The sequence below is a fragment of the Oculina patagonica genome, chromosome 2, assembly GCF_052425735.1.
Source record: "Oculina patagonica isolate OP01 chromosome 2, crgOcupat, whole genome shotgun sequence".
In the NCBI taxonomy this organism is placed as follows: Eukaryota; Metazoa; Cnidaria; class Anthozoa; order Scleractinia; family Oculinidae; genus Oculina; species Oculina patagonica.
Genome location: NC_135759.1, coordinates 3,422,910 through 3,445,559, shown reverse-complemented (window position 1 = coordinate 3,445,559; position 22,650 = coordinate 3,422,910). Strand labels below are relative to the sequence as shown.

The 22,650-nt window shown below is 38.2% G+C and overlaps 2 protein-coding genes and 1 pseudogene across 3 annotated transcripts in view; all 3 read right to left on the bottom strand.

Moving 5' to 3' along the window:
* The window catches only part of LOC144642680 (organic cation transporter protein-like), a 54,134-nt pseudogene that overhangs the window by 9,726 nt on the left and 21,758 nt on the right, over positions 1–22,650 (bottom strand). The gene's annotated exons all lie outside the window — the stretch shown is intronic.
* On the bottom strand, positions 1,751–9,997 carry LOC144642675 (organic cation transporter protein-like). The gene is made up of 10 exons (XM_078501700.1): positions 9,656–9,997; positions 7,529–7,812; positions 7,292–7,438; positions 6,899–7,179; positions 6,174–6,416; positions 5,203–5,337; positions 3,946–4,025; positions 3,542–3,650; positions 2,699–2,771; positions 1,751–2,288 (listed from the first exon to the last, which is right to left on the bottom strand). Exons 2-10 carry the CDS (start codon positions 7,805–7,807, stop codon positions 2,034–2,036), a joined length of 1,602 nt encoding a protein of 533 aa, XP_078357826.1. The 5' UTR covers positions 7,808–7,812; positions 9,656–9,997; the 3' UTR covers positions 1,751–2,033.
* On the bottom strand, positions 11,252–20,696 carry LOC144642679 (organic cation transporter protein-like). Its single transcript, XM_078501706.1, has 10 exons — positions 19,527–20,696; positions 18,140–18,423; positions 17,494–17,640; positions 16,808–17,088; positions 14,947–15,189; positions 14,340–14,474; positions 13,450–13,529; positions 12,639–12,747; positions 12,409–12,481; positions 11,252–11,720 (listed from the first exon to the last, which is right to left on the bottom strand). Exons 2-10 carry the CDS (start codon positions 18,419–18,421, stop codon positions 11,499–11,501), a joined length of 1,572 nt encoding a protein of 523 aa, XP_078357832.1. The 5' UTR covers positions 18,422–18,423; positions 19,527–20,696; the 3' UTR covers positions 11,252–11,498.

Below are 22,650 nucleotides of genomic sequence, written 5' to 3'. Positions count from 1 at the left end.
GATCTTTCTCAGTTGTTCGTTCCTTCGTTACCGTTCAGACCGTTCCCTCCCTTTCCTTCGCAAAACGCTATCTCGTCCCCAGGCGTCCTCCGAGAAGAAACGAGACGCGAACGACTTGGAGAAAGTCTTGCTGTACGACTGATGCACCCTAACCATCAACCCCCGCGCTCCCTGTTTCCCCGCCTTCTCGCTTAACCGGCCGGCCGACCTGCGCTTAGGGACAAGGCAGCGTTACACGTGTATCATTGGTTGGTTGGTTGAATTGGTTGGTTGGTTTGTTTCTTCGTTCGTTCTTTTGTTTTTTTGCTCGCTCGCTTGTTTGTTCGTTCGTTCGTCCGTAAGTAACACACATATACCTTACCAATATGTTGTCATTAATTTAAGTAGGAGCAAGATACATTAACATTAATTTACTACCAACAACAATTTTGACGTACTAGATAAAATATGAGCGGGAGATCTCTATGGGCATTTACAATGGCTCGCCTATCGGCTCGCCATTGTAAACGGCCATACAGATCGGACGCGAATATTTTATTCTACTTGTGAAATGAAAAATATAAATTGAATGCAAAGAGTTTTGTTATGCAAATCAGTAGAGATCTGTATCAAAAGTTAATGAATACTAATTAGCTGAGCAGGAGTCTGTATCAAAAGTTAATTCTATTGCTTGACTTGTATTGGGGTTTATAGTTGTGTACATGTGATCTGAATACAGTGCTGGGATTGGTATGCACCCTTATGAATAGTTAATGAATTTTACAAATAATATTAAAGGCTCACACGATCGAGCGCTGTAGCCGATAAATCGTGTTTTTATTAAAATTTTATTTTTTATGTACTCAATAAATATTCCTTTAAAATTTCTTTCAGTTCGCACCATCAATTTATAAACTTAAAATTAATCTATCAACTTGACAGGAGAAATGGTTCAACTAAACATCTAGCTTGTTACATGCCTATAAGGCTTACTAATCGGGGACACACGCCCGATCGAATTGGAATTTGGAGTTCTGGTTTTTTAGGAGTGTGGAAAACCGGAGAATGCGGATTTAAACCCTCGAAGCAAGGACGACAACCAAAATGCAACAACAAACTCGATCGCCACATATGACGCCAGATCCATAATTCGGACACAGGAAAATTGGTATTGTACCTCCCTCCCTCCCCGCCCGTTCCCCGTAAATTTTAACCTCAGGGTTCCAAACGGGAGACCGCCGGATTCCAGGAGCCCTGATTATTTTGCTGTGGAGCCTGGAGCCCTATAGATTTGCTGCTCAGAGCCCTTACATTACTGATATTTTGCAGTAAAACAAGAAACCCTATTTTTCGGGGGACCTGGAGCCTCGGAGCCCTAAGACCTTTTGGGACCCTGTAACATGTATTTTCTCCAAAACTTTCTCATCAAAATAACAAAAGAAAAACACGTGAGCTGCAATACTGCAGATCCACTTGAAAACGAACGGTTAGTGTCTAGAAAATCTCAGGCTTCTTCATGCAAAAATGACCTACTCTATTTCCTTTTACAAATTGAAAACACGTTACGTGCTTGCACCATATATCAAAATCTAAGCTTAAACAATTTAGCAATGAACCCTAGTACCTTATATCTTTACAGGCTTTTGAATTCTAGAAGGGTAATCAAAACAATTCAGCTCCACTATGCAGTACAACATATCAAAATTCTAACTTGGCTCAAAGAGAATAACATTTTAAATGAAATACTATTCATTCATCCTACAACTGTCAAGATGTAATTTCTTTTTATTTATTCCTAAAAACCTTCGGAGCCCCGTCCGCTCTTTGCAGGCCTGTTCTAATCTCCTACTGGTTTCCATACTGATGACGTACATGCATTGCATTGATTCGTGTAGTACCTCTGATTGGCTGTTAATTGCGCGCCGAAAATATGTCCGCAGATAGGCGCGGGGGCGCAACATGATCTCTGCAGTGTTATGTCGTCGCTATGGAACATTCCGGCTTCACATCTTGCGAAATGGAAATTAATTCAAATGAGTGCGTGATGAGTGACTTCACTGTCCGCCACTATTCTTTCGTGAGACCTGTACCGCATTGTTTTCTTCAGCCTCTTGCTTTCGTTGTAGATTAAACCTTTTGCCACAGCAAGGTATCCCATAATCATCTCCAGCTGCTTCTGCTTCTTCGATGGTCTGGTGCATTGGCGAGAAGAGCGTCTCTGGAATCCAGTACATCAATATCCCAGCAACAACTGCGACGACACCAAAAATGACTGCTGGAAAGGCAATGCTTAGACCTGGTAACTGACCCTGGGGAGGTAAATGGAACATGTAATTAAGATTAGCTTGTGTATGTCGACAAGCCATACGACACTAGCAACATATCACATAGCAGATAGTGCCCTAATTATGCCATTTGTCAGTCGCAAGAGTAAGTTGCGGATACGACAAGAAAACTGGAAAATATACGTCTGTTTGATCGGAAACTGTTTTCGCGTTCGCGTCACATGATCTTGAAGTGGAGCCATGCATTTTTGCCGATTTTTTGCATGTGTATGTCTGGATGTTGGGAGGAAGTCGGTTTTGTTTTTCTCGTTTCTATAGTTTTATCAGGTGACATATTTTCTGTGAAATTTTTTCGCCGTAGCGAGAGTTATATCGAATCCCTAGCGCACATCATATGTTTGTTTGAGAGGCGTTCCAGTGCACCACAGACTCACCATCAAAGCGACATATGGAGCTAAGATTCCACCAACCCGAGCACTCATAGATCCTGTTCCTTGAGCTGTGTTCCTGAAACACACAAAGAGAGTTCCAAGCGTATGTCGTACAAAATACCGAGGCTAAATGCTCCCCAAAAAGGATGAAAAATGAATGCTGTTTTTTACCATCTTGATATCTTAGCTATACAAGTAATTTACGCCGGAGTACTGGAGCAAGCCGGTTTTCGTAAACAAAATCAACTACAAGCAGGCTAGTCAAAAGTATACCCAATGGGCTGGGGAAGGAACAGAACCTACTGAGGGCCACTCTGTAACAAGGCAGAAAAAAGATTGTAGCTACAAAAGGCAACCTGGTAGATGCTAAATGCTTCGGGTAGAAAATACTGGCATTTCCGAAAATAAATCTTTATTTTGCATTAGATTAACATAAGCTCAGTATAAGAAGGAGGAGTAGAAAGAGGAAAAGGAAGAGGGAAGGAAAAAGAAAGATAAACAATGATGAAGGAGAAGGAGGAGGAAGTGGACGAGGAGGGGGAAGGAGGAGGGGGGGGAGGAGGAGGAGGAGGAGGAGGAGGAGGAGGAGGAGGAGGAGGAGGAGGAGGAGGAGGAGGAAGAGGAGAAGGAAGAGGAGGAAAACCATGACGACGAACTGGTGGAGAAGAAGGTTGTGGCGAAGGAAGAAGAAGAAGAAGAAGAAGAAGAAGAAGAAGAAGAAGAAGAAGAAGAAGAAGAAGAAAAGAAGAAAAAGAAGAAGAAAAAAGAAGGATGAGGAGGAAGAAAGGGAGGACGAGGAGAAAGAGCTTGGGGAGCAGAAGGAGAAAGTTAATGAATGAAACCTACCTCAAAACTGTTGGAAAGAGCTCAGACGTCATCAGATAAACACTCGTCCAAGTGCAGTCAATCATAAGGTATCCAAAAAGAGACAGTGCTGTTGTTGCCGAGGGAGAATCTGAAATAACATATTGTAAGAATTGATTATGTCTTGTCACTCTTAACACTTTAAATCTCACACTTTTCGCATTTTAAATCTCACATTAAAAAGAGTATTTCTACTTGTTCCCTTTAATCTCACATGCTAAGAATTTCCGTTGTGAAATGTCTGGTATTTTGAGCAATTCTGATCTTAGATTTACTGAATGTGCTCGACTGGACTTTTCCCAATCGAGTTTATTCGTTTGATCGATCTTGATTTATTTAGTTCAACTATACCGAGCAATATGAAACAGAAGAATGCCCACTATTACCTTGGTACACCAGCAAAACCAGTGAGAAGGTAATCCCTACCACGATCATGATAATTGCATGGCAAATGCGGCGACCAAATCTAAGAAATAAAACAAATACAGCAAATACGTTAGTGGCACAAGCTAGTAGCTGCTCGGAAAAAAACGTCCCAGCAGTCTCTAGACCAGAGTCGAATCTATGACTTCCTGCCCACCGGTTGGACGCTGTTACACTGAGGTGCAGATGACTACTCGTGGGAGCTAGGCTTAAATGAGACAAACTATCTGCATATCGCTACTTAACTTCCAGTCTCTAGTGTCGAAATATGTTTACGTTAAGTGTGGTTAATTAAACCAAAGGAAGATTTTTACCAGACATTAACTCGAAGAAAAAAGACTAGACATTTTTCAACGATTTAGATCATCATCATCAATGAATCTGTTGGTTGTACTGAAAACAAACTTAAAGTCTTATGGAGAACGATCTTTTAAAGTTGCCGCCCCCAGACTATGGAATGCGCTTCCAAAGAAACTTAAACTTATTAAATCACTTGACGTTTTTAAAAAAGAACTTAAAACATTGCTTTTTAGAGAGGCCTTTTTATATTAATCATATTTTATTTTTTAATCCAAAGTAAATTGTAAATTACTTACTTAATTAATATTTTACTTTTTAAATTTATCAAGTCTTAGAGAGGCCTTTTTATATTAATCATATTTTATTTTTTAAATTCAAAGTAAATTGTAATTTATTTAATTAATATTTTACTTTTTAACATTGTCAAGCGCCCTTGAACGTATGGAAAGGGCGCTATACAAATGATTATTATTACTATTATTATTATTGATTTAACTGAAGACGGGCTCGCGTTTAAAGGGAAAGTATCACGAGAACTGAGTTTTGTGTAAAATGATAGAATAAGAAGGGTGCACCCAGTGATCAACAAAGTAACCTTTGAACGACAAAGAAAGGCATAAATTCATTCTCCAAGGCGTGAATAAGTGATTTTTTTTCCAAGTGGCAGTGTCACATTTGAAAACGTCTGCCCGACTTTTTCAAAAGTTTTAGGCCACTACTGCCCTATCCGTCCGTAGCCAAACCACCTTGTGACAATTCTCATGACTAGTACAGTACATTTTAGCAATGCCAGGCCACTATTAGTGGATTTCCAATTAATACCAACACCTTCATTGCATTTGTAGCACTAACTTGTGGTGACACTGTCCCTTAATTGCAAGAGGTTTAAATACCGGACTATGGAAATTGCTTCTCCTTACTTAAGGTATAGGATCCATGTAACAGGTATCCTGAGAGTTGTAACAACCATCATGATGGTATAATTGACGTAAATATCGCCAACCAGTTGAGAGATGAATATAAACATCCCGAAAAAGACCAGCGCCACAACAAACCTGCAAAATCAATGTTCAGTGTACGATACGAGTTTCAAATGAGGTAATATATCGCGCTGTATGTTATATTATGCAAACATAATTATTTCGAAACTGTTTAGGGCTTTTTAATACGCTTTGGAAATGATGAGCAAAATTTCACTCCAAACGAAATTTTGGGAAATTTTTGGCTGACGCTGACAAGTCGAATACACTAGCATTGTTTCCATTACTGCATAATTTCGCCTACAATATCGAGGTAAAGTTGGCGGCAATGACAGGTTTTAATTCTTTTAGTAGTTTAGCATTCATATTCCCGAACACACGTTATGTTGTTTTAATTTATTATATATTATTATATATTATGTTTTGTTATGTTATGTTACGTTACGTTACGTTACGTTACGTTATGTTATGTTATGTTACGTTACGTTACGTTACGTTATGTTATGTTACGTTACGTTACGTTACGTTATGTTATGTTATGTTATGTTATGTTATGTATGTTATGTTATGTTATGTTATGTTATGTATGTTATGTTATGTTATGTTATGTTATGTTATGTTATGTTCTGTTATGTTATGTTACTTACGTTACGTTACGCTACGTTACGTTATGTTTGTCTAATTAATACAAAATTTAATTGGTTGTCTTATTAATACAAAAATAATAATATCATTTTATACCACTGATTGCAGATAATCGCCATCCATTTTCTTTAAGAATATGCAGGTGGACTGACGATCAAGAGATTAATAACCTCTCTCTTTCTTGATGCTATTGTTCTACTGCATGGCTTCGAAACAGTTTTAGACTATAATCTAATATAAACAAAAATAGTAATATCATTTCATACCACTGATAGCAGATAATCGCCGTCCATTTTCTCAGCTTTGGTGTGCGAAACAAGTCGATCGGTGTGTATTTCTTAGCTTCTTGGTCTCCTTTTAGCTGTTCTTTCCTCACATTTTCCAACAGAGCTCTTATCACCCCTGAGTCTACAGGTTTATTCTTCTTGCCTCCGAAACGCTCGATAATGGTTTGAGCCTCGTCCAGGCGATCGTGAGCGATGAGCCATCGAGGGGATTCTGGAATACATCTGTGGAAAATGTTAATTCCAATTGAAATTATCAAAAACAAAACGACTTTTTTTAATTTTTCAGACCTGTTTTGACGGAACATCTGGACATCATCTTCGTGTGACAGTTATGAAAACAAATGTTGAATTATGTAGCGTTCGAGTTACAATACATACGTGCAGCTTTTGCTAATGTTTCAACCATTTAACCACCAGCGTATTCAAGAAAAAAAAATGACGTTTAAACAAACAGGCAAACAAACAAACACAAACAAAAACAAAAGTTCTAGCGTATGTGAAGGAAAGTGCATAGGACTGAGTTGACATCGTTGCTGCTAACTTTTTTGGCGTTTACACAAGACAAAATTATACAATGTGTATGTTCAGTAAATAGGTACTTGACGCCTGCGTTTGGATCACTAAATTTCGGTGGGCACTCGACAGAATGATACTTTTTTATATATATTTTACAAGCATTGTAAGCCTGCGTTTCGATCACTTACTTCCAAAAAGGGAACAGCAATATCGCTGGCAGAGTTGCAATCATGATCAGAATCCTCCAATCACGTTCAAAATAAGCGATAAGGACAAACAACATGTGAAAGCCGTTGACGTAAAAATAAGTCATATTGCCAGCGGCAGTTCTTGTACCAGGTCCAACCAACTCCATGAGAAAAATATAATGGGTCAACATGACCCCTGCTAGGCTAAAGCCGACCATGAACCGAAGGAACGCGAAAACAGGGATGGCATGAACAAAGGCCGACCCGAATCCGGTTACAAGCTGAAAAAACAACAACAATACACTGTATCAAAAGTTGAGTTCAAATTTATAAAGGGACTAGCTTGTCCTAGATGTCCGTGGTTTGCCTTCAGAACTGATTACAACAGCTTACCATGATAGCATTGCAGATAAAGATGCATTTCTTTCGGCCCCAGGCGTCTGACAATATCCCGGTCACAATTGAACCAACCAACATTCCAGCGAAAAAACAGGACTGAATAGTAGCACCCAGGAACGCACGGTCACAGATAAGGTGCCACTTGCAAGAAAAACGCGTAAAAAATGTTGAGTTTTACTTACTTTTGTAATGCTGATTGGTGTGACAACGATTGTCATAAACAATATTTACCTCTGACACGGTGCTGTGAAAAGGTCCGTCAAACACGTATGACGTACATCCGTCACAACATTTCTTTATGTCACACGTGACATTTGCCGTGACACAGTGAAACCCAGGGGTACCAAAGCCAAATACTAGCAAGGAAAACTGATTCGCTATAGGAAAAGCTATCAAACAAGTACAGAAGTACAACATTTTCTGGTATCTTCCAAAAGATGACACATGTTCAAATATGTCGTCAAACACAAATGTTCGCTTTTTGTCTTCTGATTTCGCACTTTCAGCCATCACACCTGAAATAGAAACAAAATTTAAGTTAGAAACAGAGTTATGTGCGCAATGACTACTGCATGCAAATTAATATAAGGGGGTATTCCGATTGCTTTACTTATGAGTTCGCATTCGATGTATTAAACTGGTTCACATGTATGCAAGCGAGCTGTTCCCACGTTATGTTTCTTTACATTTTGTGGTTCTTGATATTCACCTCTGAAAATTATACTAAAACAATTATTCCTTTCAGGCGAAGTGAACATTGGCGAACTTTTAAAAATATTCACCAATATTTACTTTGCCTTCGGCGACAAATTGTAAGTATAAAATTACATGGTAACGTTAGGCCTGGTCGTATGGCTGAAATCAGACCGACTACTCAACGTCATGTCCAACTAATTAAAAACACCGCTATTGAAGTAAAATCCAAGTACCTTATTATAGGAAATTAACACTTGTACTAATTAAGGAATTTGAAATTAACGAGACTTAAATTAACGCGAATTGAAGGAAAAGTTACTTCCCAATAAAGGAAATTAACGCGAAGAGGGGGTAACATTTCAAAATGAAGGAAATTAACGCGCCGTTAACAACAGGAACAAGTTTATTTGAACACTTGTAGGCGTACAATGTACAATGTACGTGTTTGTGGTACTTTTCCCACTTCGAGCGTTCTCTGCAGTATCAGGGACAGCAGCAGATTTCCACCCTGATAAAATAATGCTTTTTCCTTGCAGTTAAGAACGTCTGGACTGTAACGAGAAATTGGGGCCAAAATAATTGAAATTAAGGTCATGAAAATTAACGCTCCACTTAATTAACGGTGCGGAAATTAACGTTAACAAAAATCAACGCGACTTAAATTAACGCGAATGTTTGAAATTCGCGTTAATTTCATGACGCGTTAATTTCCTATAATAAAGTAAATAACAGTAGCATTCAAACTATTCTACTCCCCGATATCGAACAGATGAACACGAGTATCTGGTTTAAGCTATGCGACGAAGCCCAATGTTACCAAGTGATTTTATTGAATGAAACTATTTTTATGGAATGTAAATATATCCATTGTCGAATGAATATACATTTTGTTAAATGCAAATATATTTCATCGAATTAGAATATATATTTTTATGGAAGGAGAGCATATTTTTATTGTATGAAAAGATATTTACATCGAATGAAAAAATATTTTTTATCGAATAAAAATAAATTTTCATCGAAGGAAAGTATATTTTGTCGAATAAAATATTATTTAACCGAATTTAAATATATTTTCATCAAATTTTGCTAGATTTCTGTAACCTTAAGCTTGGGCCGCATGTTTTTGCTTTATTTCGACCCAATCCGGTTTTCTGCTAACAGTTTTTATCCATTTACAATCCCTCAGTGTTACAAAGTCACGGATAGTAGAGGTATTTTTCCATCATTTGCAATTCGTTTGATAAGAAAGAATAATGAGGAAATTTTAGGTACATCAAACACAGTCTGTCCATTGCGTCGAAAACGGCAATGTGTATATTGGTGGTTGTTCAGCGTTAATTGTAACACCATTTCTTTCTCTATCCGCGAGAACAATTATCCGACCAAATCTGTTGCAAAATACCACGAGACAGTAACAAATAAAAAAGTTGATCATATAAATCGTGTGCTACATCAAACAGTCTTCATTTACAGTCTTCTTTCACGATAACAATCGACCTATTGGTATTAGTAAGGCACATAGTCTTACCTACGAACTAACCTTATTTGCTAACCTAGTAATAAGAGAATTAAATTATACAAATCAGTTCTTCTCTATAAATCATCGTCTCTTGGCTAAAGATCATAAAATGCTTTTAAAAATAAGCCATTTGTACTCACCAATTGTGGGACCTGCACTTGTCACGAATGAAGAAGGACAACGTATCGAGCGTTGGATCAACCAGACGCGCAATGCATAGTTAACGCAGAGGAGGGCCTTACTACAAATTGGAGGACGAATGAAGGATACTGTTTCCTGCTAACGCACTTTTAGTTTTAAATACGCGTTGCGCTTCTAGGTGAACTGAAACCGAATAAATTATACGCGGTCAGCTGCTGCGAGGTCTGGAACCGAGAAATCTTCGGAAACCGCTCGGAACTCTTAGAATATGGCTTTTCACCACACAAATCTCGTAGAACAATCGGAGGTGGTCACGAGAATTAATTTACAAATAGTTTTAGTCGTCCCAGATTCTCCACCTTTTCGATTCCACACCTCCGTCGACCTCCCACCAGCAGACTGCGTACTACAAGTTCAAAATGGCCGCTTCAAAACAAAAGACACGAGAATCGCAGGTTAAGATTTATCTTTTATTCATTCTCTTATCTGATGTGAAGGCTCCCGTTAACGTCAAGTGGGCGAAAAACGCGGAAAAGCGTTTATTCATGCAAAAATGACACGACTGTCGCTGTGTTGCTATGAGGCCGTTGCTAGGGAAGTTATTCATGTCCACCGTCTGAATTTTAAATCCTGTCATGTCGCCATTTGGGATTGTCCTGATGTCGCTGTCGGAATTTCGTCCAACAACTGACCCATGATGGGAATGCAACGGTTTCCAGCATTTTCCAGCTCTTATACTTTCATGATGGGTCAGTACTACAAATCTTTTATCAGTTGCTGCTACAATAATGATATGAAACGTAAAATTAACAAATGTCCAATCATTGCTGAACAAGTTGTGGTCATTTTCACGACGTCACTTATCACCATAGCAACAGTATGACCTGCTAAAAACACCCAAATGCAAACTCAACCCACAGATGGCACCTGGCCGCGGAATCGAACTCGGGCCACATTGGTGGGAGGCGGCCGTTTTCACAACGGAGCCATCCCTGCCTCCCCACTTCCGAGACTTAAGGGCTTTACCATGAACGAAGCATTATGGAATATTTATTTACTGTAACTTGATCATGAGTATCCGCAATCATTAAAATAAGACAACTTGGTTGTCCAATTGGTCTTTCGGGGCTGGTTTTTATTTAGGAGAGCTTTTCATTTTCAACGCCCGCTACTGCTTTCACGCGCTCGGTCGAGCTGAGTATTTGACGAGCTCTGCTGACGAGATACGCATCAATGTGTGTTTTTCAATTTTGCTTTATTGATTCTACTTTGGCAAACAAAGAAACAAAGAAACAATAAAAATTGCTTCGATTATAAATTTTATTATACCCAGAGTAAACAGATGTGTCCCGATCTAGATAAATCTGAAGACTTCCGCGAATAATTATCAAATACCAAAGCAAGGTATCGAATTGTTTAATTGCCAATATATTCACAAGGTATTCCCTAAGAGAAGAGGACCTTTTGACCATTAATGCTGGATGAGAAACACAATCTATATAAGGTATTTTGGAATACCTTCAGCACTAACCATGTTCACACACTTAACGCCTCCACCTAACCCTCCCCCTCCCCCCCCCCCCCCTCTTTCTCCTCTATTATAATATCTCTTCCCCTTTTTTTTGCTTTTGCGTCTAAGTTTTTGTGTAAACTATGCTAGAACTGCGAGGGCGCACTTACTGATCAACAAAATTGCCTTTGATCAACAAAAAAAAGGCATTAGTTTTTGCAAAGCCAGACTAATACTAGTGGGTTTGAAATTAATACCAACACCTTCACTGCATTTTCAAGTACTGAGCACTAAACCTTGGTGACACTGTCCCTTTAACTTTTATCCCACGTTTAAAGCCATATAACTTGGCGTGATTTGGGCCTACGAAGGTGAACCCTTTTGCCACAGCAAGGTATGGCATAATCATCTTCAGCTGCTTCTGTTTCCTCGATGGTTTGGTGCATTGGTGAGAAGAGCGTCTCTGGAATCCAGTACATCAATATCCCAGCAAGAACTGCGAGCACACCAAAAATGACAACTGGGAACGCAATGCTTAGTCCTGGTAACTGACCCTAGGAAGGCAAACAACATGCGCTATCTTGTTAAGGTCAAGGACAAGTTCACAGTCGTATTAATAACTATCGATTTACCAAAAGGTCTTGACAGAAAAAGTGTTACAATTGTTTTAATTCTTGGGATTAAAAAAAATTGTAATAACAGTCAACTCTCTCTAAGACGGACACCGTCGGGACCGGCTCAAGCTGACTGTCTTAGAGAGATGTCCGTCGTATATTTTTTACTATTTTTTATAACCCCCACAAAAAAAACAAAAACCACACTTAGACACACAGTTCCTGTATGGGAGTTTAGTTACATAAAATGATTGAAAAACGGTAGGGACGGGACCAACACCAGATGTCCGTCTTACAGAGGTTAGATTAGATTAGATAACTTTATTTAAACACGGTTAAAAATCCTTCAGCATACATGTAAAGTATAAAAATAAATAAAATGAAAAAGCTATCTACCTAACTAAACTAACTAATAGGTGTACGCCTTGTAGACGTGTCCGTTACGAGAGAGAGTTAATTGACGGTATATATTTAACAATAAGACGGCAAGCTCGAGGTTTCTATCAAAGTCGACAAAAAACCGACAGCGAGCCGGGATTGGCGATTTTGCTTCTCCGGCGATGTTTATTTCGAGTTACTTTACCAGCTCTGCTTGAGAGGTGCTCCATTTTACTACAGACTCACGTACCATCAAAGCGACGTATGGAGCTAAGATTCCACCAACCCGAGCACTCATAGATCCTGTTCCTAAAGCTGTGTTCCTGAAAAGATAAAAACAAGGACGAGATTATATTATTTTGGGAAGATACTAAGCTGCGAGAGTAGATAGCAAGACAGACGGAGAGGTCTGAAAGAAGAAGAAAGGGAAAGAGGAAAAGGAGAATGAAAAGGAGGAGGAGGAGGAGGAGTAAATCCTACCTAAGCACGGTTGGGAAGAGCTCAGATGTAATCAGATAAACACTCGACCAAGTCAAATCAAGCACAAGGTATCCAAAAATAGACAGTGCTGTGGTTGCCACGGGAGAATCTGAAAACATATATCATTGCGCTGAATAAAGGATATTATATCTTGTCATAATTTTTACATTTCATTACAAAAATCGCATTGCAAACCACTTGTCATACACAGGACTTCCATTGCACTCGATGGGGGATAATATGCGGCCAAAAATATAAAAAAAGCGTTTTTATCTGGATTCCATATTTAAAATCTTCCTTCACGCTGGTAATTTAATTTGCAAACGTTAGAACATAAATATATAGGGCTTATATCAAGGGGGAGGGAGGTCTCTAAAACGGATTTTTGTCATAGCATCTGGAGGGGGGAGAGTTATTAGCGGGGCTTATAACCTGTAGTTCATTATCCAAGTCGCAAATCTTCATAGCCATAAAGGCTAGCACTCATTTAATTCAAAGAGCTTAAATTAAAGCCACATTCTTCGAGAACGAGGGTAATCACCCATGTAATCGATATGGCCTTCGCTATATCGCAATAGAGCGGTTCCGTTTTGGTATAAGATAGAGGGGCATTTGAATTCAGTATCCTGTGTTTTATTGGATTGCCCCAGATTTGGTATAAGATAAGGAAAACACTTTATTCAGTATATTCTAAAGCTTTGTGGCGATAAATCGGTTGAGTTGAGAATAATAATTTCGAAACGTGTCAAAAAACTGTCGAGATTAAAACTAATTTAGGTGAAGTCCATTTAGTTTATAGTCCTTCTTTTACCTTTATACACCAGCAAAACCAGTAAGAAGATAATCCCGACCAAAATCATAATGATACCATGGCATATGCGGCGTCCAAATCTAATGAGAGACATGTTATTACGTCAGTGCACAAGACCCTACTGAGAGAAAAGAAACAAGAATCGAACCAACTATCTTGAGAACACCCGTCCGATGCGTGCTCGTCCACTGAGACGTACTGAGGAGGCTCATGGGAGCTTGGCTAAATAAGTTTTTTAATGTGACAATTGCAGATAAGGGACTGTCTGTGTCACGGATGAGTTAAGTTTATTTTATTTAGTTTTGCTAAATACTCGCTATGAAACTTAATGTTCGCTAAGAAGTTACTTCTTTAGGTCTGAATGACAAAACCATATATAGCTTCATTGCAACCAAACTTGTCTCCCAGGCGTTATAATCTAAAGTTACAAGCAGACAAGATTAACTTTAAAAACTGTTCAGCCCAACAATATTTCAAAAACCCAAATCGCAATCCAATTTAATCTTCGTCGTTTTTGGCCATCCATACCTTAATTTGTATTTGGTGTGTTCCTTCACTGTTTTAAAAGGTTATTTTTATATTTTAATGAATTTGATGGTCATTTCCCATGCCTAAATTTCGCTAAAATCCACGACACAGTCCCTTTAATTGCAAACTTCCCCCGTCAACCGCTAGGATAAGTCTTGTCGATGAGTGGCATGTGTATGAAGCAAAAATGACGGTTTATAAGTTAGGTACATAGTCAGTTACTAATCCTACTAGAAACAAACAGATATACATACAAATAAAGACAAATGAATGTTATACATTGTTTGACCTTCTATTTGAAGAAGCACGCATTTGTAATCAAGACGTCGAAAAACTGAGAAAAAGAAGATGTTATTCCTTACTTAAGCTGTAGAATCCAGCTGACAGGTATCCTGAGCGTTGAAACAAGCATCATGATGGTATAATTGACGTAAAGATCGCCAACCAGTTGAGAAATAAATATAAACATTCCGAAACCGACCAGTGCCGTGGCAAACCTGCAAAATTAGTGTTATGTTCAATTGATATGCGAGTCAAATTTGAAATTGAAATTTGGAAAAACACAGTGAACTTTATACCCATAAAAGGCCCAATGTTACAGAAACCAACACTTTTGACATTTCAAATCCTACCAGATATACTATTCAGAGTTTAAAATGATAACTAAAACATTCCGAAGCGGCAGCTCATGTCATTGATAGTGAAATCTGTTTTTCTTCTTGCAGATTTTTCTTTCTGGCCGCCATATTGGTGTATCACTTTGGTACACCAATATAGCGGACCCATACTAAGCTCTGTAATTCTCCGAATATTGTTTTTACCATTTTTTTGATTGCAATGAACTCTGCAGAGTTTAAATTTGGGCAGTTTGTTTCTTCCCATCGTCTCTAAAATGTCTGAGTTTGTTTACGTTTTCGATGCAAGACAAGCGATCTTTTTACTTTGGTAAAAACGATCTATATTTCATACCACTGATAGCAGATATTCGGCGTCCATTTTCTCAGCTTTGGCGTACGAAACAAGTCGATTGGTGTGAATTTCGTAGCTTCACGTTCTCGTTCTAACTGGTTTCTCCTGATATCCTCCAAGAGTGCTCGTAACACCTCTGAGTCTACAGGTTTTTTCTTCTTTCTTTTAAAACGCTCCATAATGGTTTGAGCCTCCTCCAGGCGATCGTGTGCGATGAGCCATCGAGGGGATTCTGGAATACATCTGTAAAAAATGTTAACCACAAAGCAATGACAAAGAAGGAGAAAAGTTTAGCACTTTACAAGTGTGGTCTTGGTTTTCGTCAACTTGTCAAGCTAGTATTGTCAACAATCTTTCTACAGGTCAGAAGAGGAGAGAAATTGTAAACATTAAGAGTAAGTGAGAATTTTATTTATTTATTTTTAATTAAGTGAGTTTGTGAATGAGTAGCTTTGTGAGAAAGTGAGACATCTAGCGACCTTTTGAAACTTAGAGCGCGTTCGTTTGGGAGTATTCTGGAATAAAAATATATTCCTGAATATATTCCAGCTGTTCTGCTCCTGGGAGCAGAACAGCTGGAATGGAATTCCAAGTATTCCGAAACGGGAAGAGCAGCCAAACGGACGTGAACTCGTGTTATTCCAATTATTCTTATTTCGGATTGATCCCAAACGAACGCGCCTTAACCCTATTCAGACCGGGCTTTTTTGGACCTTCCTCAGACCGGGGGGGGGGGGGGGCTTCGGAAGCCCCCTCTATGTAACTTCCAGAATATTTAAGCAATCACAATGAAACTTATAGGATGTATTGTATGTCCGAAACTCTTTCTTTTGGTATACGTCACGTGGGATGGTGACGTCACATCACGTGACAATTACATCATGATGTCAAAACAGCCGCCATCTTGGATCCGCCATCTTGGATTTCAAAATTTTTTCAAAATGCCAGAAAACCACCCAAAATCACTGCAAAGTACTCAAAATAAATAAAAATGTGCTTTAAACCCGTAAAAATGTAGAAATAATTCCATTCAAGTTGATTTTTATTAACAGAAACACGCAAAATTACAAATTTGGGAAAACATGCCTGTCAAAATGTCGTTGCCATGGTGATGTCAAGTTCCTGACACATCATCCACCCCTACCAAATTGTAGGCAGATAAATTTTAGGACAACTCAGAAAGTTTGGCAGCGTTTGGTTAAATCTTAAAAAAGTTATAAAAGTTCAAAGTCAGCGCGGGCCTCAAAAGCCCCCCCCCCCGGTCTGAATAGGGTTAAGATTGTGAGAAAATAAAAAATTGGACCGATGAAATGTTTCAGGAGATACATAAAGAAATGGCACCATGTTTCTGTTACTTGCATTTGGGTGTGCACTCAAGACATTGCTACTTGCAATCTATTTTAACTCTATGAAGCCTGGGTTTAGTTTCGTACTGAGCGTGGGTGAGTGGGGGGGGGGGGGGGAGGGGTATTTAAACCTCCACACAATGTACCCCTCAAAATTATTCGCTCCATGGTGAATTTAGTGAATTTGCTCTATAGCTCTATTGTATACTACATGTTTTATGGTGTGCAAAAAATCTTGAAAATGTTAATTTTAGTGCAAGCGCGAGCCAATTATGACCTTATTTCATACCAAAATTACCCCATACGTACATTTGAAAAATTTTTCTAGAAGGTCAAAAATCTATATCAGTATTCAAAATTGATTTTCGAAAATCGCGAACACAATAAAAGTATGTTCAAAAACCTTAAGATTTTAAAGAAAGACAAAACTTTGGGAGATCACACTATGAAGCATGATCCCCCCCTTTCCTCCACCCTCAGCGCCTTCCCGGCTAAATAACGCTTTACTTCCTTACTTCCAAAACGGAAACAACAAGATCGCTGGGAGAGTTACGATCATGATCAGGATCCTCCAGTCACGTTCAAAATAAGCGATAAGTACAAACAACAGTTGAAAGCCATTGATGTAGAAAAAGTTAATATTGCCCGCGGCTGTTCTTGTGCCGGGTCCAACCAACTCCATACACAAGATATACCGCGACAACATGATTCCTATAAGACCAAAGCCAACCATGAACCGGAGAACCACGAACAAAGGGATGGAATGGACAAATGCTGACCCGAATCCGGTTAACAGCTAAAATAACAACAAAAATACCATTTTTACAATCACTGAGACACTTCTCGCAAGCTTATTGGTCAAGAGCTATGCGTGGTCTATGCGATTTCAAAACCTAGCCATGGTATATTACAATTCCTGTGTTTTGACAGCAAGGAGCCCGGTTATGGGCTCCTGTCAGTTTTGATTGGTTTACAGGCCACTGTATACGAGGTCACATACCATGGACCACAAACATGGTAGGTGTACGCGTCAGCGAGAACAACCGGGAAACTCGAATATTACAATTATTTGGTTGTTATTATGAAAAACAATTATTCCACTCGCGCTTGTTGGATATGAGATAGTTATAGCTACCATCTCATATCCAAAGCGAGTTCGTCTTTTGAGCGCATGCCTTTTGAACTGTCTACAACAGCTTACCATGATAGCATTGCAAATAAACATGCATTTCTTTCGGCCCCAGGCGTCTGACATTATTCCGGTCACAATTGAACCAACCAACATTCCAGCGAAAAAACTGGACTGAATAGTAGCACCCAGGAACGCGCGGTCACAAATAAGGTTCCACTGGAAAACAAAACGAATAGAAAACATTGCATCATGATATTCGCCATTTTTAATTTGTACTACTCGTTGGTGTGGTAGCGATTGTCATTACGGGGGGATTATACCTGAATTTAAATGAAATTTTAGGAGGTTTATAGGAGGGATTGAAGAAGGAAAGAAAAATTGAACATCACCAGACAGTTGACCCCAACGCAAAGCACTCCGGGTTGCCAGGGGGACTGTCTGGTGTCCGTCTACCAATTTATAACTAATAAACTTCTAATTTTAAAAATACATTAAATCTCCAATATTTCTTATTTCTCTAAATTTCACTAATCCTTTGAGAAAAACTGTCTCCTCCCAAAAATCCTCCAAAATTCAGAAAACGCTTCACCCATCCCATAAATACATGAGATGGGTGAAGCGTTTCCGGATGCTAAACAAGATATTTCCGTTAAACTCATATTAAACGTTGGAAAAATGGCCATCAGGTAAAAACACAGCCTTTAAAAGTACTCACCTCTGACACGGTGCTGTGAAAAGGTCCGTCAAACTCGTATGACGTACATCCGTCACAACATTTCTTTGCGTCACACGTGACATTTGGCGTGACACAGTGAAACCCAGGGGTACCAAAGCCAAACACTAGCAAGGAAAACTGATTTGCCATAGGAAAAGACATCAAACAAAGAGAGAAGTACAAAATTTTCTGGTATTTGCCAAAAGATGACACATGTTGAAATATGTCGTCAAACTCAAATGTTCGCTTTTTGTCTTCTGATTTCGCACTTTCAGCCATCATACCTGAAGAAGAAACAAAATTCAATAATTAACAATAATAATAATTTATTAATTTATGGTCCGCTTTTTAACATAAAAATGACCAATAGCGCATTACAATATTAAAACCTTAGAAATATTGAAATATACTAGATATATACATATTATTGACAGGATCTAAAGGCTAAAAGCTCTTTAAAATGAGGGTCTCGAAATCTCTGATTGATTGGAGTTGACTTTTTTTATCAGTTCGTACTTCTGTTAATTGCAATTTTAAAACATGTGATGTTCTCCAGATGACTGCTGCTTATCTGCCTGAAAAAAAAACTATTCAATTCTTTCCACTTGAATATGTTTGAATTGAAATAAAAAATTCTCAAGGGTAACAGCATATGGTCTGAAATAGGACAACAGACAAACGAAGCTTTAAAGGGGCCTCATCGACTCATCGACTTCAATTTTGAGAATCTCCCTCTTAGCTTGCAGTTTTAATTTCCTAACGCTCATTAAGTCACTGGAAGACGAACTTCGCAGAATTAAAGATTTTCCCTCATATTGCACCCAAACGCGACCGATTTTTCGGGACATAGAATATTGAATTTAAAAGCTTTTTCCTTATCTTATACCCTATCGATATCAGTGCCGATCTTATGAAACCTAGGATACTGAATACTCAAACTGAGCCGAGCTATCGCAACAAAGGATACTGAATTCCCGAAACGGTCTTTCGTTATCTAATCGCAAATTGAGCCCCTCTATTATTGAAGGACACATCGACCGAGTTGTAAAAAAAAAATGACAGTAGAAGGTATTCTTCTTCGAAAGTCTTCGAAAGTTTCCAGAAGCCTTTCGAGGAAGATCCGAAGATGTTTCGACTATACACTAACAAATTTAAGTGAAAGGGTCGAACACGGGTATCAAAAAATTAAATTCATCAATATCCCACAGTTTTTAATTACAGTTTTTCGTGGTTGGAAATCCTTGGAAAACACTGCAGTTTATATAATAAAATAAGTTCTAATTAGAGTGGAAACCAAAATTTTGATCAGAGTGAAATTCTTACGGTATATTCCTTATCAAGTCGTTTCCTAAGAGCTCATTTCCAAACAGGGAGAAATTTTACCTACCTTGAATAATGTATTAGTGTTTACTACTGATGGCGTTCCCTTCAGTCTTAGTACAACAAAACGAATTTTAAAAATTACTAATATTCTCAAACTTATTCTACAAGACTTTATCAGACAAACATACAGCCCGATCCGACTTAAATGAGGACCGTTTTTTAAAAACCAAATTGATTGTAAGAGATACGCTAAAAATGGGGCTATTCTATTGGGTGTCAGATGACACTTCGACTATGATGATAAGTTGGATTTTTAAAATGGTTAGCCTGGGGATACGCGAATTCAAAACTTTCTCGTATCTCTGGAAACGGCGATTGCTTTCACAAGAATTTAAAAGCGGCCGAGGTCTGAAAGGTGTTTTAGTCAAATTAGCTATATCATTTTTCCTCTGTTCGCATTCTTCAGTAATATTCCCCTTTCGTCAACGCAAAATTCTGAGCAACACATTCCAGTTGCTGATTATTTATATGATTATTAACTCTTACCGTACCCAAATTCGCAAGTAGCCACAATCAGAAGCGCGATCTACTGTCCTGATATCCTACGATATCAAGTCACTGACATGATATGCCACCATATCATAGTCACTTTGAAGTAAAGTAGTGTTACCGAGCGATGAATTGAAAAGAGGTTTTACGAATAAAACAGAACCTCGTAATTTAAATTTAGCTGGTGTTAAGCGATAGTTAAAGTAGGAAAACTTTCCCGCCAAAACTAAACTTGAGCGCGCTCGCCAATTGCGTGATGTTTGCCGACGAGTACTGAAACATTCAGACTGAAACAATGGAGTTGGAATTTCCACATTTTTCGCTAAATTTTGATTTTGAAAATTTAAAGAATGAAACTCCAAACAAACGAGTGGAACAAAAGGCAGAAGAGGAACTTGATAAAAGTGTTGAAGAACAAAAAGGTATCAACACAAGCAGGTCAACACAATTTGCACTACGTACCTGGCAAGCATGGCTTCAACAGAGCGTTAAATATAACCGAATTTTTGGCTGAATTTGTGTACGGTAAATACCTAATCGTACCCTTTTGGTACGCTTCGGCTGCATATCAGGCTCGTTTGGTCTCGCCATGGGTATTTTGGCTCGACTGCGTCTCGCCAAAATACGAACCATGGCTCGACCAAACTCGCCTGATATGCCACCGAAGCGTACCAAAAAGGTACGATTAGGTATAAAAATTATATTTGGCTGTTATAATTTTTCTGCTGGACATGCGTTTTAAGCCGATTCCTTTTCCTTAACAGAGGAAAATACTTTTGTAGCAAAATGCTGCCATATCCTACAAACCGTCACGAAGGATAAGACCAGATGCCATTCAAGTTTAACAACGGCAAATAAACATAGCGTTGGTTCTTTCAGATCTTAAGCCCAAGCCAAACAGCAACGCAAGTGGACGCAAGTAGTCACAAGTTGAACTTGCGAACAAGCTTTAATTTCGTTGGCTGGCCAAACGAAGCCAGTTATATGCTACTGCGTGAATTGCAAATCAGACCTTGAAGTATAAAACAGCAAGACTTGTGTTGACTTGCGTTGGGTGGCTAAAAGGTGAAAACACTGCACGAAAAAACGGATTTACAACCTAGCAAAATCGTAGCAAATATGAAGTAAATACCATATTTGAACGACACTGCTCAAATTTGCTCAGAAACAAATATCATGATTGCATTATATTTGCACACAAGGCAAATATGGTAAATACCGCATTTACTCAATGTTTTCATACCGGTAGCAAATGTAAAGATAAATTGTACATTTGCGACAGCTTTTCTGTTGTAGTAAAGGTGAGGTAAATAGTTAAATTTGCTAGACGAAAAGTTGGATTTACACGTGTAGCAAATATGTTGCAAAATATTACATTTGCTTAGCTTTGATCATATTTGAACGCAAGTCAAACTTTGTGTTTGCTGTAAAATTGCAAGTAAAGCAAAGATCTAGTAAATATCGTCTTTGCTCCGCATTTATATTGATAGCAAATACTTACAAAAGTGAAGTTTACTTCGCTTTGATGATATTTGGACATGAAATAAACTTGATGTTTGCACACATTTACTATAGCGTGACAAATACGAACAAAAATCAATTTTACTTTCGCAGTAAATAGCAGGCAAATATATAAATTTGCCTCATGAAAGGAAGGATTTGCACTGATGGAAATACCATATTTGCTTTCGTTTGGTTATGTTTGCTATATAGTCAAATGCCATATTTGGCCAGTATTTGCAAGAAAATAAGGGAGGGCAAAATAGTAAATTTGCCTAGTCTTTACATGCTATTTACAAATAGAAGTGCCAGTGAACATTCACTGATCATGAAAGCCTTTGTTTGAACAAGCATTTAAAATGTTGTGCCAAACAAGCAAACTTCCCCCTCTCACTAGTTACTTGTATAATGAAAAATGAAAATGGAAAACAGAGAATGATTAAAATAAACAAAACAAAATGCATGCACACATTTCAAGCTCTATGTAATTATTTATTTCAACAATGTCACATGGCACCATGGAATCAAAAGAAATATTATAAATATCTTGAAATAGAAGTAAAAGAAAAAAAAAACAGCTAAGCACTTTGAAACAGTCTTAAAAAGGGCATATACAATGCTTTCTATTTCTTTACCGGTCATCACTAACTTAAAATCAATAACTATTCTCACATGGAAAGCAGCTTAAAACTTTTTTAGAGCAGTAAGCATGAGATGCCTACCTACTTTGTACATGCCGGTAAGTACATGTATCTTTAAATATTGTCAGAAGGCAAACAGCTAAACATTTTAAAACAATAAGTATAAAACTCCCCCAAACATCTACATAAGAAATATTGTAATTATGATCAGTAAACTGTTTTAGTGCATGTATGTGAACATTTGGTTACCATGAATCAGCCATTGTCACAGACAGTTCAATGCACATTTGAAAGATCAATGACAGCATGAAAAGCCTAACTTACAGTAGCTTGTTCACAAAAATGAGGTTTTTGCATAAAAAAAGACAACTAAACATTAAAAAAAAATAAAAAGCATTCAATCAAGTACAATGTACATGCAGCTTTCAGGAAAACAGTACTGTAATAATCACCATTCAATAGTTGAAATTTCCATTTTAAACAATTAAAGTTCTCAAA